The following is a 15,874-nucleotide window of genomic DNA, read 5'->3' on the forward strand; positions in this document are numbered from 1 at the left end:
AATTTTCCTCACTTCTGCTTGAAGTTTTAATTAAAATGAAGTGTAGATGATCAGCAGGAAAATTTTAAGAAGGAAAAGTAAAAGTGAAGCTCTAGAAAATTATAAACTAAATTTACCTATTCATTAAAAACAACAAAAAACATTTACTGAACTTGTAGGATATTCCTGACACTGACAATACAGCAATGAAAAAATAGGTAAAAGCTCTCTCACAAAGCTTACATTCTACTAAGGGAGATGGAAAATAAATGAACCCATAACTAGATAATGGGTCAGATAGATCATATTTTGAGTAACCTTAATTTATTCTTTAAAAGCTCTTTTAAGTTCTCCCTTAGCATTTTCTTCCCTTGGCTAATAAACTCCACTTACTCAATTCCTGTAGCAAAGCTCTGTAAACACATTATAAGCATTATAAGTGAGTGGACGCTTTTTTTACCTTAAGTTGGTGGTACATTTTCTTCAGTGCATTGGCTTCTTCTTCTGTACTGGGAATAAGTCTGATCACCTTATCACTATAAGAAAGGGGAAAAATGGTGTTATTCATCTTTCAAAACTAAAGATTTAGCCATCTCTATCTGCTCGCTTTTTTAACAACTGCCTTTGCAATTAAGAAGAGAAATAGCAAAACTGTGGACTAGACTGACACCAGCAATACCTGGACCAGCAGGTATTTTATCCAGTTATTGTTACTCTCTGATCACATTGGTCTTTTTTTCCCCCGCCTTAGAACTATTTATTTTGGGGCCCCTGGGTGGCTCAGTCAGTTAAACAACTGATTTGGTTCAGCTGAGATTATGATCTCAGGGTTCATGAGTTCGAGCCCCATGTGGAGCCCTGTGTTGGGCTCTGTGCTGCCAGAGATGGAACTGCTTGGGATTCTCTCTCTCCCTCTCTCTCTGCCCCTCCCCATGCTCATGCACATGCTCTCACTCTCTCTTTCAAAATAAACTTCAAAAAATAATAAAACTATTTGTTTTTTAATCAGCTTATGAAAATTACAAACTCACACTTAAGCAGAGAAAGTCCAAAAACACAGGGACAGGGGTAACAGGAGCAAGGATTTTCATGAATAGCTCAGAGAAGATACTAAGAAAGCAATTTCTGATGACAGAGGTAAAAGCACTCTTTAAAACTTAATGCTGAGAAGGAAAGTGACTTTCAAGAAGAGAATTTATGAAAGCCATACAACATGGAACATTTCTTCTGATTTGGATTCTTCCCACTGAGAACAGTAGAGAGAAGCCCATCTCTATGGGCCATCTTATTTCTGCAGTATGGAGCTTACTGGCATGGGGGGACGAATTAGAGGGCCATCAATTGTTCAGGTGTCCCACAAGATGCTGATGGCTATAAAAACTTTTAAGTGATAAAAATTTTAAATTGAGTTTTACTGCCATTAAAATTGTACCAAAGCTGAGATGATATTTGAACACTCTAAAATTTCTTTCAGTAAAGATCCTGAATTGTCTGAGAAGACTAGATGAGTCATTCTCTATAGCAGTGACCTCCCCACAAGGTATGTCAAAGACGTATCATTATATCATGATGAGGACAGGTTGGAAAGCACAGCTCTAGTATATAATAATCACAACTGCTCAATATGTTTTGCATATAGTTATTTATTAACGGCTGGTATAAAGGAGATCATTGAGAGCAATTGGTTTCTAGAAATTTAAGTTTCCTGTACTAAATAGGTACAACCAGAATATTTTTCATAACCCTTTATAGCATTTTACAATGACTGAAGATGAAGATTATTAATACCATATATACATGTACATATATATACATACAGCACAAAACAAAAACTCTAGCAGTTGACCCACAACTTATCTCTCCAGCCTCAAAGGTGTACTGGAACAAGGATAGAATTGGCATATTTTTCTATGATTTTACTACTTAGATGAATAGCCGTGTTAAAGGCTAGGTAAGATTAATATGGAGGTCATGAGACCCCAAGGGAGATTTCCAGATTTGTTGGAAAATTATTCCTTAGGGCTATGTGTTCATTTCCAATCACTTTAGCTTTGTTATCTCAAATGATCCTGTTATACCTTCTTTAGGTCTCTGAATTAAAAGGCCCTTGACCTGTTGATAATTTAGTATGTTTTAGGCACTACTAACCTAATGTCACTTAGGTTTCCTCAGAACCACACAAAACCACCTCTCAGTATCAATGTCATGCAGTCTATTTTCCCAGGAAAAAATAAAAGAAAGTACAGGGAAAGAAAAAACCAAGTCACTGTGAAGCAGTTCCAAACATGACTTTGTAATTTAAATGTAATTCACACCTTTTCTCTTTCATTTCTGGTACACAGTTCTCTGTCCTTTATTTTTCCTGGCTTCATCATATTCTGGCCTCTCCCACCTGACCCAATATAATTCTTGGCAGAGAAAGGCAACTCTGCTGGGTGATATGGTTGTTTTTGAGGGATGGATCACTTGACAGCTTGCTGAAAAACACCTCCATCTGGGCCCTTATCACCTCCTCAAGAGTGCAAAGAAAGCAATCTGAAGCTGTTTTACAGCCATAGGAAGATTTCTTTTTCTTAAATGATGGATAATTCAACCTGGCAATTGGTTCTTCTCCTGTGAGATGGGAGGATAAAAGGGTAAAAAATGACCACTCCTGGGACTATTTAATTCTGAGAGTGATTGCTCAAACCCAGCTTTGTCACCTTTATCACAAAAAGTTCACTTCATCATAACTTGTAGAAATTCTCAAGTGTGACTTGAGATATGTGTTTATTACTATTTGATTACTTATCAGAGAAAAAGGAGAATAAGAAAAGTTATTTAGGAAAACCCAATAAATTTCATATATTTTAAACCCGTAAGTTTTATTACACTAACCAGTAACCGAAACCAACAAGAGTGCTCTATTCAGTGTGCAAAACTAAATGCCACCCCCCCCCCCGCCCGCCCCAAATACCCCACTTGTTCAACCAAATAGCTTACTCTCCCTAGATCTGATAGTCTTTTTTGAAGTGGCCAACAATAATCCAGTACTACAAACAGGAAGGTTTCAGAATGTAAAGTAGCTCCTGGAACTCAGAGGAAAAACTAGCTAAACATAACCATTAAAGATGGTTGGAGAGGCTTTCCTTAGAACTGATTTTTTTTTCAACCACTAGGTGGCAACATCAATTTAAGACCCCCTTTGCTACCCTTTGGGATTGAGAGAAATCACAGGTCTGAATAGGGGCTGAGGTTAGAGAGCTGACTGGGTATGCGCATGTGTTTGTAAATCGGGTTTTTCAAGCTCAGGAAATCTATATAGTTTACTTAGAAAGCATAGGCACTTTCAATTTTAAGTATGTCATATAGAGGCAGGATATTCCAGACAGCTAATTGCCAAGTAATTCTATATTCACTCATGATATACTTCAGGTTTGCCCCTTACCTTCCAGGACTAATTAAGTTACGTTGCTATAACGCTAGCACCAAGCTGCAAGTTGATTACTGATCCTTATGTACAGTAGCAACCATAGGAATATTAAACACACTTAATCAATGTAAAAAGCATTATTAAATGCATAATAAGAACATACACATCGAGAAGAGTATTTAGCAAAAGAATACCTTCTCTACCTTTTTACAATCTTCCTGGACTTCAGTTTCCTCATCAAAGGAGTGAGCAGTGAACTAACTCATTTTCCTCTTCAAGTTCTAAAACTATGCTGCTCAAAGCTGATGCCTACCATATTTATTGCTATGCCTTGACTGCAACTCCTATGGGAGAAAGCCTGTTTTATGGGCAACTGGAGAGTCCACAGACTCCTTTTGAAAGACATAGATCTGAAACTCCAGGTATTTCCTCCTGGATCTTGGCATAAACTTTCACAATTAATTCCATTATTAAACTCTAAGTTTCTTTGTAAGTTATAGAGCCAATTTATAAATCTATGCTTGTAAAAATAAATCATAGCAGACACAAAATAAAATTCCCCTCCCAGTTCTCTTTCATGCCAACTCTCCCATTGTCCCCTAGTGGCCACTGTTAATTTTTCTGTGATTCATTCCTGGCTGTCTTGCATTTACACATGGGTATATTCACATACGATGGTTTCGTAACATCTCATAATTTGCTTTCAATTTCACTTAATACGCAACTTTTACAACACTTTTTAAAATAAACAGCTGGACTCTATGTGTTACTGTTTTGTTTTGGGGTTTTAGGCCTATATTCATAAGGGAGACATTTAAAAAAATAAGCTGTTTATAAACAAACATGTTCTTTTTGAATTACCCTTTTTTGATTTTTGGTATCATTAAAAGCTAACCTCACAGAATTGGAAATTTCCCAGCTTTGTAATATGCCTTGACAACTCAAATGGCACAGAAACTGTGTCCCTGATTGTTTTGTAGAATACACCCATAAAGTTACTCAAGGTGAAACAAACTCTTTTCGACCGTTTAGGGCCAGATATCTACCTTCTGATCTCTTAAGTGGATATTGGTCTATTCAGTTTTCTTCTGGGCTTTTTGAGTTAATTTTGCTAATTTACATTTCCTGAAAAACTTATGTAAGATAAACTTAATTAAAATGTCTTATATTTAAGGCATCTTATCTTCATCTGTAGTTTTGTCCCTTTCTATGTGCTAATTTGTGATTTATTTTTACTTTTTATTATTTTAGAAAGAGAGAGTGCACAAGTGGGGTAAAAGGGAAGAGGGGTAGAGAGGGGTGGGAAGAGGGAAAGAGACAGATACACACACACACACAGAATACCTTAAGCAGGCTCCATGCTCAGCAGGGCTCAATCCCAAGACCCTGGGATCATGACCTGAGCTGAAATCAAGAGTCAAAGGCTAAACCAACTAGGCAATCCAGAGGTCCCTGTTTGTGATTTTAAATAAAAATTCTTCAGACTTGGGTGTCTGGGTGGCTCAGTTGGTTGAGTGACTGACTGGCTCAGGTCATGATCTTGCAGTTTGTGAGTTCGAGCCCCACATCAGGCTCTGTGATGACAGCTCAAACCCTTGAGTCTGCTTCGGATTCTGTGTCTCCCCCTCTCTCTACCCCTCCCCTGCTCATGCTCTGTGTCTGTCTCTCAATAATAAATAAATGTTAAAAAAATTCTTCAGACTTTCTAAGAATTGGTTTTTTTCTAAAAAAAAATCTTTCTAAAGATTTTTTTTAAAAAAAAATCATTGTTTTGGGGTGCCTGGGTGGCTCAGTCAGTTAAGCATCTACCTTCAGCTCAGGTGATGATCTCTCAGTTTGTGGGTTCAAGCCCCATGTCAAGCCCCTCTGAGCTGTCAGCACAGAGCCTAGAGCTTGTTTCAGATTCTGTGTCTCCCTCCCTCTCTCTGCCCCTCCCCTGTTCACACTGTCTCTGTTTCAGAAATAAACATTTAAAAAAAATCATTGTTTTTGTCAACAAATTGTTTTTTGTATGTATATGTTTTCTACTATATGAATTCTGTCTTCTTTAGGTCTATTTTGTTCCTCACGTTTTAATAGGTGAATAATATTCCATTGTGTGTATGTGTATATATACACATATCACAATTTCTTTATCCATTCATTCATTGATGGTCACTTAGTTGCTTCACTATCTTGGCTATTGTAAATAATGCTACAGTAAACATGGGGTACAGATACCTTTATGAATTAGTGTTTTATCTCTTGATAAACACCCAGAAGTGGAATTACTGGATCATATGGTAGTTGTAATTTTTAAGGGATCTAAATACTGTTTTCCATAGTGGCTATACCAGTTTATATTTCCATCAACAGTGTACAAGGCATTCTTTTTTTCCACACCCTCACCAACATTTATGGTTTTAATAGCTATTCTAACAGAAGGGGAGTGATATTGTATGTTGGTTTTGATTGGCATTACCCTGATTATGTTGTGCACCTGTTCATGTGCCTGCTGTCTATCTGTACATCTTCTTTAGAAAAATATGTATTTAGATCTTCTGCCTATTTTTCAGTTTTTGGCTATTGAGTTGTACGAATTCTTTATTTCAGATACTAGCCACTTATGGAACAGGTGATTTGTAAATAATTTCCCCCATTTGGTAGGCTGCCTTTACATTCTGTGATGGTTTTCTTTACTGTGCAGAAGCTTCATCTCACGTAACCCCAACTTGTTTATTTTTGCTTTTGGGGTCAGATTGAAAAATCATCACCAAGGGCTATGTCAAAGGCCTTATTCATTATGATTCCTTCCAGGAGTCTTATGATTTCATGTCTTACATTTAAGTCTTTAATTCACTTTGCATTAATTTTCACGTATGGTGTAAGATAGTGGTCCAGTTTCATTCTTTTGCATGTAGCTGTCCCATTTCCCAGCCTCATTTATTGAAGAGATTGTCCTTTCCCATTGTATATTCTTGGTTCTTTTGTCATAATTAATTGACCACATAGGTGTAGGTTTATTTCTGGGTGCTCTATTTTGCCCCAGTGATCTGTGTATCTGTTTTCATACCAGTGCCATTCTGTTTTGATTACTACACCTTGGTGGTGTACTTTCAAATCAGAGTACGATACCTCCAGCTTAGGTCTTATTTCTCAAAATTACTTTGGGCTCTTTGAGGGCTCTTGTTTTATACGATTTTTAGGACCGTTTCTTCTATTTCTGTGAAAAATACAATTGGCATTTCAATAGGGATTGCACTTAATCTGTAGATCACTTTGAGAAGTATGGACATTTTAACATTATATCTTCCAAGCCATGAGCATGGAATGTCTTTCCACTTATTAATTCTTTCATTAAGGTCTTAGTTTTCAACATACATCTTTTACCTCCTTGGTTAACTTGATTTCTAGGTATTCTTTTTGATGCAGTTGTAAATGGGATAGATAATTGTGGTTTTTAGTTTCTCTTTACTAAAGAGTTATTTTGAAGGATGTCAAAAAATTTTGTCTATTAAGAATGCTTAATTATGTTAAATTTTTGTCATTGCTAAATTTGACCACTTTCGATAGAATTTTAATATGCTTACTATTATTTTGGATTTGTCAGTTTAATTTAAAAACTCTTAATTCATGTATTTTAATGAGTAGCTATAAATATTAATGACTACTCTATCTTCTGAATGGAATAAAGCTTTTATTTTAAAATGTTTCTAGAAAATCCTTCTATGGCTCATTTAATACTCTTAAAATTCCTTTCTTGCCAAATGATTGGGACAGTTTTGCCTATATCTTTCTTATGCTTCCCTCCACCTACAAATATGGTTCTTGCAAACATAATACTGAGTTTTAAAAAATTTAACTAGTAAGATTTTCCTGAATTTTAAGTGGAGAATTTTACTCATTCCCATTAATTATAATACCTAATATGTGTGATTTTCTTTTTATAAATTTAATATGCATAAAAACATAAGGCACATACATTTTCTGGTATTAATACACTTTTACAGGAGATGGAGGTAAGATGGCGGTGTAGTAGGGGGATCCTGCACTTGCCTCATCCCTCAAACACAGCTAGGTAATTACCAAATCATTTTGAACACCCAAGAAATTTATCTGAGGACTGTGAGAACAAACTGCACAGCTAGAAGGAGAAATTAGACCATACTGTGGAAGGCAGGAGGTGCAGACGTGATCATGGGTGCTGCCGAGGGGAGGGGGCCCTGATTATGGAGTGGGGGGGAGAGATGCATAAGGGATTGTATAGGAAAAACACTTCTCCCAAACCATTGACCTGGAAAGTGAGACACTGATTATCATGAGCTTTTATGAGCAGCAGAGCTTAAAAAATGAAGTTTTAGAAGTCAGCTCTGTGGCAGGTGTAGAGTTTGGCAAGCATAGGGGTGCTTTTGTGGAGAAAGAGGGTAGAAGCCTAGGAGTAGACAGTGTGGTCTGAGGATACCCTGGGTGGCACTGGGAAAGACAGTTCCCCGTCTTGGAGTACATTTGGTAGAGGTTAACTGCATCTCAGGGGACAAGAGAGACAATGGGTGCCATCCCATTGCTCCATTCATTAGCATAGGAGCAGAGACACCTGCTGAGGGTAGCTAATCTAGACACCAGCTTTTTGTTGTGCTTTACCATAAACTCCAAGCCCCTGTGAATTTATGCAAGTGCCCTTCTGGGAAAAAACTGCACCGGCCACAGCATGACAAGACCTTCCCCCAGAGGATCAGTGTGGGTCTGCATCATGCCAGATCTAAAGTTTGGAGTTCTGAAACTCCAGTTTATCTCCGGTGTTCTGGAGATAAAACACAGGTGCACTGCGCTGCCAGGTAGGCAGGTGGCCCGGACACAGGGTGAAGGTAGGAATCTGAAGTTTGTCGAGGACACACAAAAGATTGTTTGCTCTTCTGTGAAGGTTTCCTGAATGGTGGTGGGTGCAAACTCCCCTCTCCAAGGATGAGAGAGGGGACTAATGCCATTCCATCCCTGTATGTCAGCACCAATAGACTTTAGTGAGCAGTACTGCTTGCACAGTGGTGATTTGAGCCACTTACACCAAGCCCCATCCCCTGCACTCTGCAGGGTGCTTCTGTACTAGGGCAACTGTGCCTGACAGCCAGAGCAACAGCAGGCCCCTCCCCCCAGAAGAACAGCACAAATCCCTCACATGCACAAAACCTACTGACCATAGAGTGCTGCAAAACTTCGTTCTAGTGGAAACAGGATCTAGCCTCTTTTAACAAGCAGACCAAAGTATACCTCCTTAAAACTTGCCACACATGGGACAAGGTCCCAACACTCCTCATTGTAGGCAAGGAGAAACTCTGCAGAGGACTGATCAGAGGGAAAGAGCAGCCAAAACGCAACAGCAGAGTGCACACAGCATACACCAGAAACACTTTCTGAAGTGCCAGGCCCTGGACAGTATAGGACCTCTTCTTAATATAGCTATTGCTCTCAGGAGAAGGAAACATAACAGGCTTTCCTAACCTAAACAGAATGCCAACATCGAAGAATTCATCCCAAAAGAATGAACAAGAAAAGGTCATGGCCAGGGTTCTAGTTAAAACAGGTAGAAGTAGGGGTGCCTGGGTGACTCGGTTGAGCATCCAATTTCAGCTCAGGGTCATGATCTCACAATTCATGGGTTCAAGCTCCTCATTGGGCTTTGTACTGACAGCTCAGAGCCTGGAGCCTGCTTCAGATTCTGTGTCTTCTTTCTCTGTTCTTCCCCCTCTTGCACTCTGTCACTCTCAAAAACAAGCAAACATTTAAAAAAAAAAAACAGGTAGAAGTAATATGCCTGAGCTAGAATTTAAAACAATCAAAGATTCTAGCTTGGCTTGAGAAAAGCACTGAAGATACCAGGGAGTCCTTTAGTACATAGATAAAAGACCTAAAACGCAGACAGGCGGAAATAAAAAAATGTTGTAATTGAGATGCAACATTGAGTGGATATAATTACAAGGATGGAAGAAACAGGAACAAATTAAGTGATATAGAAAATAAAATTATGCAAGCTAATGAAGATTAAGAGGGAAATATATATATTGGATCACAAGTGTAGATTTGGGAACTCAGCAACTCCATAAAGCATAATAACATTCATATCATAGGAGTCCCAGAAGAAGAGAGGGAAGAAGAAGAGAGAGAAAAGGAGGCAGAAGTTTTATTTAAGCAAAATATAGCTGAAAACTTCCCTCCTCTGGGAAAGGAAGCAGACATCCAAATACAGGAGGCACAGAGAACTATCAAAATCAACAAAAGCAGGCCATCATCAAGATATATTGTAGTAAAATTTGCAAAATACAGAGATTAAAAAATCCTGGGAGCAGGAGGGAGAAGAAATCCCTAACTTCCAAGGGAAGACAAAGGAGGTTCACAATAAATTGATCTGCAGAAACTCGGCAGGCAAGAAGGGAGTAACAGGATATATTCAACATGCTGAAAGGGAAAAATATGCAGCCAAGAATACTTTACCCAGCAAAACTGTCATTAAGAATAGAAGGGAGACAGTTTCCCAAACAAAAACTAAAGGAGTTTGTGATCACTAAGCCAACCCTGCAAGAAATATTAACGGGGACTCTTTGGCATAGAAAGACCAAAAGTGACAAAGATAGAAAGGAACAGAGAAAATCTCCAGAAACAACTTAACTGGTAATACAATGGCACTAAATTCACATCTATCAATAATCACTTTGAATGTAAATGTGCTAAATGCCCCAATCAAAAGATATAGGGTATCAGAATGGGGTTTTTTGGGGGGGCACCTGGGTGGCTCAGTCAGTTGAGCATCTGACTTCAGGTCATGATCTTGCAGTTTGTGGGTTCGAGCCCTGCATTGGGCTCTGGGCTGACAACTCAGAGCCTGAATCCTGCTTCAGATTCTGTGTCTCCCCTTCTCTCTGCCCCTCCTATGCTCATGCTGTCTAATAAACAAACGTTAAAAAATTAGAAAAAAAATAGTTTTTTTTAAAGACCCATTTATAGGCTGCCTATCAGAGACTCACTGTAGACCTAAAGACCATTACAGACAAAGTGAGGGGATAGAGAATATTTATCATGCTAATGGACGTCAAAAGAAAGCTGGAGTAGCCGTATTTATATCAGAAAAACTAGATTTTAAACCAAAGACTGTAACAAGAGATGAAGAATGGCACTATATCATAATAAAGGATTCTACCCAATAAGATGTAGCAATAATATTTATGCCCTTAAGTTGGAAGCATGCAGATATATAAATCAGTTAATCACAAACGTAAACTCATCGATAATAGTAAAATAATAGTAGGGGACTTTAATACCACACTTATAGCAATGGACAGATCATCTAAGCAGAAGATCAACAAGGAAACAATGGCTTTGAATGACACACTGGACCAGATGGACTTAACAGACATATTCAGAAGATTTCATCCCAAAGTAGCAGAATACACTTTTGAGAGAGAGAGAGAGAGAGAGAGAGAGAGAGAGAGAGAGAGAGAGAGAGAGAGAGAGAGAGAGAGAGAGCGCGTGCGCGCATGAGCAGGGGAGGGGCAGAAATAGATTAAGAATCTCAAGTAGGCTCAATCCCATAAACCACGAGATCATGACCTGAGCCAAAGTCATCAGCCAGATGCTCAACCAATTGAGCCAACCAGGTGCTCCAGAGTACACATTCTTTCTGAAGCATATGTAACATGCTCCAGAATACATTACATACTGGATCACAAATCAGGCCTCAACAAATACAAAAAGATTGAGATCATACCATGCATATTTCTCTCTCCACAATGCTTGAAACTTGAAGTCAATGACAAAAAAATCGGAAATACCACAAATATATGGAAGTTAAAGAACATCCTGCTAAAGAATGAATCAGTTAACCAGGAAATTTCAAAAGCAATCTAAAAAAAACATGGAAGTAAATGAAAATACGACAGTCCAAAACCTTTGAGATGCAGCAAAAGCAGTCATGAGAATGAAGTATGTACCAATACAGGTCTACCTCAAGAAGAAGGGTCCCAAAATTTCCTGCTCTAATCATTATGATTTCTATTCTTCTGCTGACTTTGGGGTTTCTTTGCTGCTCTGTTTCTAGTTCCTTTAGGTGTGAGGTTAGGTTCTGTACTTGGGATTTTTCTTGCTTCCTGAGATAGGCTTGGATTGCAATATATCTTCCTCTTAGGACTGCCTTTGCTGCATCTCAGAAAGTTTAGATTGTTGTGTTTTTTCATTTGCTTCCATATATTTTTAAATTTCTTCTTTAATTTTCTGTTGACCCATTCATTCTTCAGTAGGGTGTTCTTTAATCTCCATGCATTTGGAGGCTTTCCAATTTTTTTCTTGTGATTGATTTTAAGTTTCATAGCATTATGACCTGAAAATATGCATTGTATGATATCAATCCTTTTTTTTTATTTGTTGAGGGTTGTTTTGTGACCAAGTATATATTTTGGAGAATGTTCCATGTACACTCAAGAAGAATGTGCATTCTGCTGATTTTGGATGGAAAGTTCTCAATATATCCATCAAGTCCATCAGGTCCAGTCTATCATTCAAGGCCATTGTTCCTTTATGGACTTTTTGCCTGGATGATCTGTTCATTGCTTTAAGTGGAGTAATAAAGTCACCTACAATTACAATATTATCAGCAAGTTTGCTCAAGTTTGTGATTAATTGATTTATGTATTTGGGTTCTTTCAAGTTTGGGGCATAAACGTTTACAATTATTAGCTCTTCCTGATGGATAGATCGGTTAATTATGATATAATGCCCTTCTTCATCTCTTGTTACACTCTTTAAAGTCTAGTTTGTATGATAGAAGTATGGTAAAACCAAAGCAGGAACATCACAATCCCGTACTTTAGCCTATACTACAAAGCTATAATAATCAAGATCGCATGGTATTGGCACAAAAACAGACACATAGACCAATGGAACGCAATAGAGAACCTACAATTGGACCCACAGAAGTATGGCCAACTAATTTTTGACAGAGCAGGAAAGAATATCCAAAGGAAAAGAGACAGTCTCTTTAGCAAATGGTGCTGGGGAGAACTGGACAGTAACATGCAGAAGAATGAAACTGGATCACTTTCTTACACCATACACAAACTCAAAATGGATGAAAGAGTTAAATGTGAGACAGAAACCATAAAAACCCTAGAGAAGAACACAGGCAACAACCTCTGTGTCCTCAGCTGCAGCAATTTCTTGCTCAACACGTTTCCAAAGGCAAGAGAAATAACAGCAAAAATGAACTATTGCGACCTCATCAAGATAAAAACTTCTGCATTGCAAAGGAAACAATCAACAAAACTAAAAGGCAACTGACAGAATGGGAAAAGATATTTGCAAATGACATATTGGATAAAGATTTAGTATTTAAAATCTAAGAAGAACTTCTCAAACTCAGCACCCAAAAAACAATCCAGTGAAAACATGGGCAAAAGACATGGACACTTTTCCAAAGATGACATCCAGATGGCCAACAGACATGTGAAAAGATGCTCAACATCACTCATCATCAAGGAAATACAAATCAAAGCCACACTGAGATACCACCTCATGCTAGTTAGAGTGGCTAAAATTGACAACTCAGGAAACCACAGATGTTGGCAAGGTTGTGGAGAAACAGGAACACTCTTGAGCACTACTAGGTTTATCCAAAGGATACAGGAGTGCTGATTCACAGGGGCACACGCATCCCAATGTTTATAGCAGTGCTATGAACAATGGCCAAATTATGGAAAGAGCCCAAATGTCCATCAACAGACAAATGAATAAAGAAGATGTGGTGTATATATATGTAATGGAATACTACTCAGCAATGAAAAAGGCAGTCTTGCCATTTGCAACAATGTGGATGGAACTAGAAGGAATTATGCTAAGTGAAATAAGTCAGTCAGAGAAAGGCAGATATATATGTTCTCACTTAGATATGGCATTTGAGAAACTTAACAGAAGACCATGGGGAAGGGAAGGAAAAAAATAGTTACAAACCAAGAGGAAGGCAAACAATAAGAGACTTTTTTCTATATGAAATTTATTGACCAATTGGTTTCGATACAACACCCGGTGCTCATCCCAAAAGGTGTCCTCAATACCCATCACCCACCCTCTCCTCCCTCCCACCCAATAAGAGACTTTTATTTATTTTTTTATATATGAAATTTATTGACAAATTGGTTTCCATACAACACCCAGTGCTCATCCCAAAAGGTGCCCTCCTCAATACCCATCACCCACCCTCTCCTCCCTCCCACTCCCCATCAACCCTCAGTTTGTTCTCAGTTTTTAACAGTCTCTTATGCTTTGGCTCTCTCCCACTCTTTTTTTTTTCCTTCCCCTCCCCCATGGGTTCCTGTTAAGTTTCTCAGGGTCCACATAAGAGTGAAACCATATGGTATCTGTCTTTCTCTGTATGGCTTATTTCACTTAGCATCACACTCTCCAGTTCCATACACGTTGCTACAAAAGGCCATATTTCATTCTTTCTCATTGCCACGTAGTATTCCATTGTGTATATAAACCACAATTTCTTTATCCATTCATCAGTTGATGGACATTTAGGCTCTTTCCATAATTTGGCTATTGTTGAGAGCGCTGCTATAAACATTGGGGTACAAGTGGCCCTATGCATCAGTACTCCTGTATCCCTTGGATAAATTCCTAGCAGTGCTATTGCTGGGTCATAGGGTAGGTCTATTTTTAATTTTCTGAGGAACCTCCACACTGCTTTCCAGAGTGGCTGCACCAATTTGCCTTCCCACCAACAGTGCAAGAGGGTTCCCGTTTCTCCACATCCTCTCCAGCATCTATAGTCTCCTGATTTGTTCATTTTGGCCACTCTGACTGGAGTGAGGTGATACCTGAGTGTGGTTTTGATTTGTATTTCCCTGATAAGGAGCGACGCTGAACATCTTTTCATGTGCCTGTTGGCCATCCGGATGTCTTCTTTAGAGAAGTGTCTATTCATGTTTTCTGCCCATTTCTTCACTGGGTTATTTGTTTTTCGGGTGTGGAGTTCAGTGAGCTCTTTATAGATTTTGGATACTAGCCCTTTGTCCGATATGTCATTTGCGAATATCTTTTCCCATTCCGTTGGTTGCCTTTGAGTTTTGTTGGTTGTTTCCTTTGCTGTGCAGAAGCTTTTTATCTTCATGAGGTCCCAGTAATTCACTTTTGCTTTTAATTCCCTTGCCTTTGGGGATGTGTCGAGTAAGAGATTGCTACGGCTGAGGTCAGAGAGGTCTTTTCCTGCTTTCTCCTCTAAGGTTTTGATGGTTTCCTGTCTCACATTTAGGTCCTTTATCCATTTTGAGTTTATTTTTGTGAATGGTGTGAGAAAGTGGTCTAGTTTCAACCTTCTGCATGTTGCTGTCCAGTTCTCCCAGCACCATTTGTTAAAGAGGCTGTCTTTTTTCCATTGGATGTTCTTTCCTGCTTTGTCAAAGATGAGTTGGCCATACGTTTGTGGGTCTAGTTCTGGGGTTTCTATTCTATTCCATTGGTCTGTGTGTCTGTTTTTGTGCCAATACCATGCTGTCTTGATGACAGCTTTGTAGTAGAGGCTAAAGTCTGGGATTGGGATGCCTCCTGCTTTGGTCGTCTTCTTCAAAATTCCTTTGGCTATTCGGGGCCTTTTGTGGTTCCATATGAATTTTAGGATTGCTTGTTCTAGTTTCGAGAAGAATGCTGGTGCAATTTTGATTGGGATTGCATTGAATGTGTAGATAGCTTTGGGTAGTATTGACATTTTGACATTATTTATTTTTCCAATCCAAGAGCAGGGAATGTCTTTCCATTTCTTTAAATCTTCTTCAATTTCCTTCATAAGCTTTCTATAGTTTTCAGCATACAGATCCTTTACATCTTTGGTTAGATTTATTCCTAGGTATTTTATGCTTCTTCTTGGTGCAACTGTGAATGGGATCAGTTTCTTTGTCTTTCTGTTGCTTCATTGTTAGTGTATAAGAATGCAACTGATTTCTGTACATTGATTTTGTATCCTGCAACTTTGCTGAATTCCTGTATCAGTTCTAGCAGACTTTTGGTGGAGTCTATCGGATTTTCCATGTATAATATCATGTCATCTGCAAAAAGCGAAAGCTTGACTTCATCTTTGCCAATTTTAATGCCTTTGATTTCCTTTTGTTGTCTGATTGCTGATGCTAGAACTTCCAGCACTATGTTAAACAGTAGCAGTGAGAGTGGGCATCCTTGTCGTGTTCCTGATCTCAGGGAAGAAGCTCTCAGTTTTTCCCTGTTGAGGATGATGTTAGCTGTGGGCTTTTCATAAATGGCTTTTATGATCTTTAAGTATGTTCCTTCTATCCCGACTTTCTCAAGGGTTTTTATTAAGAAAGGGTGCTGGATTTTGTCAAAGGCCTTTTCTGCATCGATTGACAGGATCATATGGTTCTTCTCCAATAAGAGACTTTTAAATACAGAGAACAAACTGAGGTTTGATGGAGGGGCAGGAAAAATGTGTGATGGGCATTGAGGAGGACACTT

At 38.6% G+C, this 15,874-nt stretch overlaps 1 protein-coding gene across 4 annotated transcripts in view; it reads right to left on the bottom strand.

Annotated features, from left to right (window-relative positions):
• The window catches only part of CPA6 (carboxypeptidase A6), a 521,176-nt gene that overhangs the window by 171,450 nt on the left and 333,852 nt on the right, over window positions 1–15,874 (bottom strand). For all 4 annotated transcript variants that reach the window (XM_019822757.3, XM_003999869.6, XM_045049859.1 and 1 more), the window contains one exon: window positions 440–515. In XM_019822757.3, the coding sequence (XP_019678316.2) occupies window positions 440–515 (76 nt within the window). The remainder of the gene's footprint in view (window positions 1–439; window positions 516–15,874) is intronic.

Source organism: Felis catus, chromosome F2 (assembly GCF_018350175.1).
Source record: "Felis catus isolate Fca126 chromosome F2, F.catus_Fca126_mat1.0, whole genome shotgun sequence".
NCBI classification, from domain to species: Eukaryota; Metazoa; Chordata; class Mammalia; order Carnivora; family Felidae; genus Felis; species Felis catus.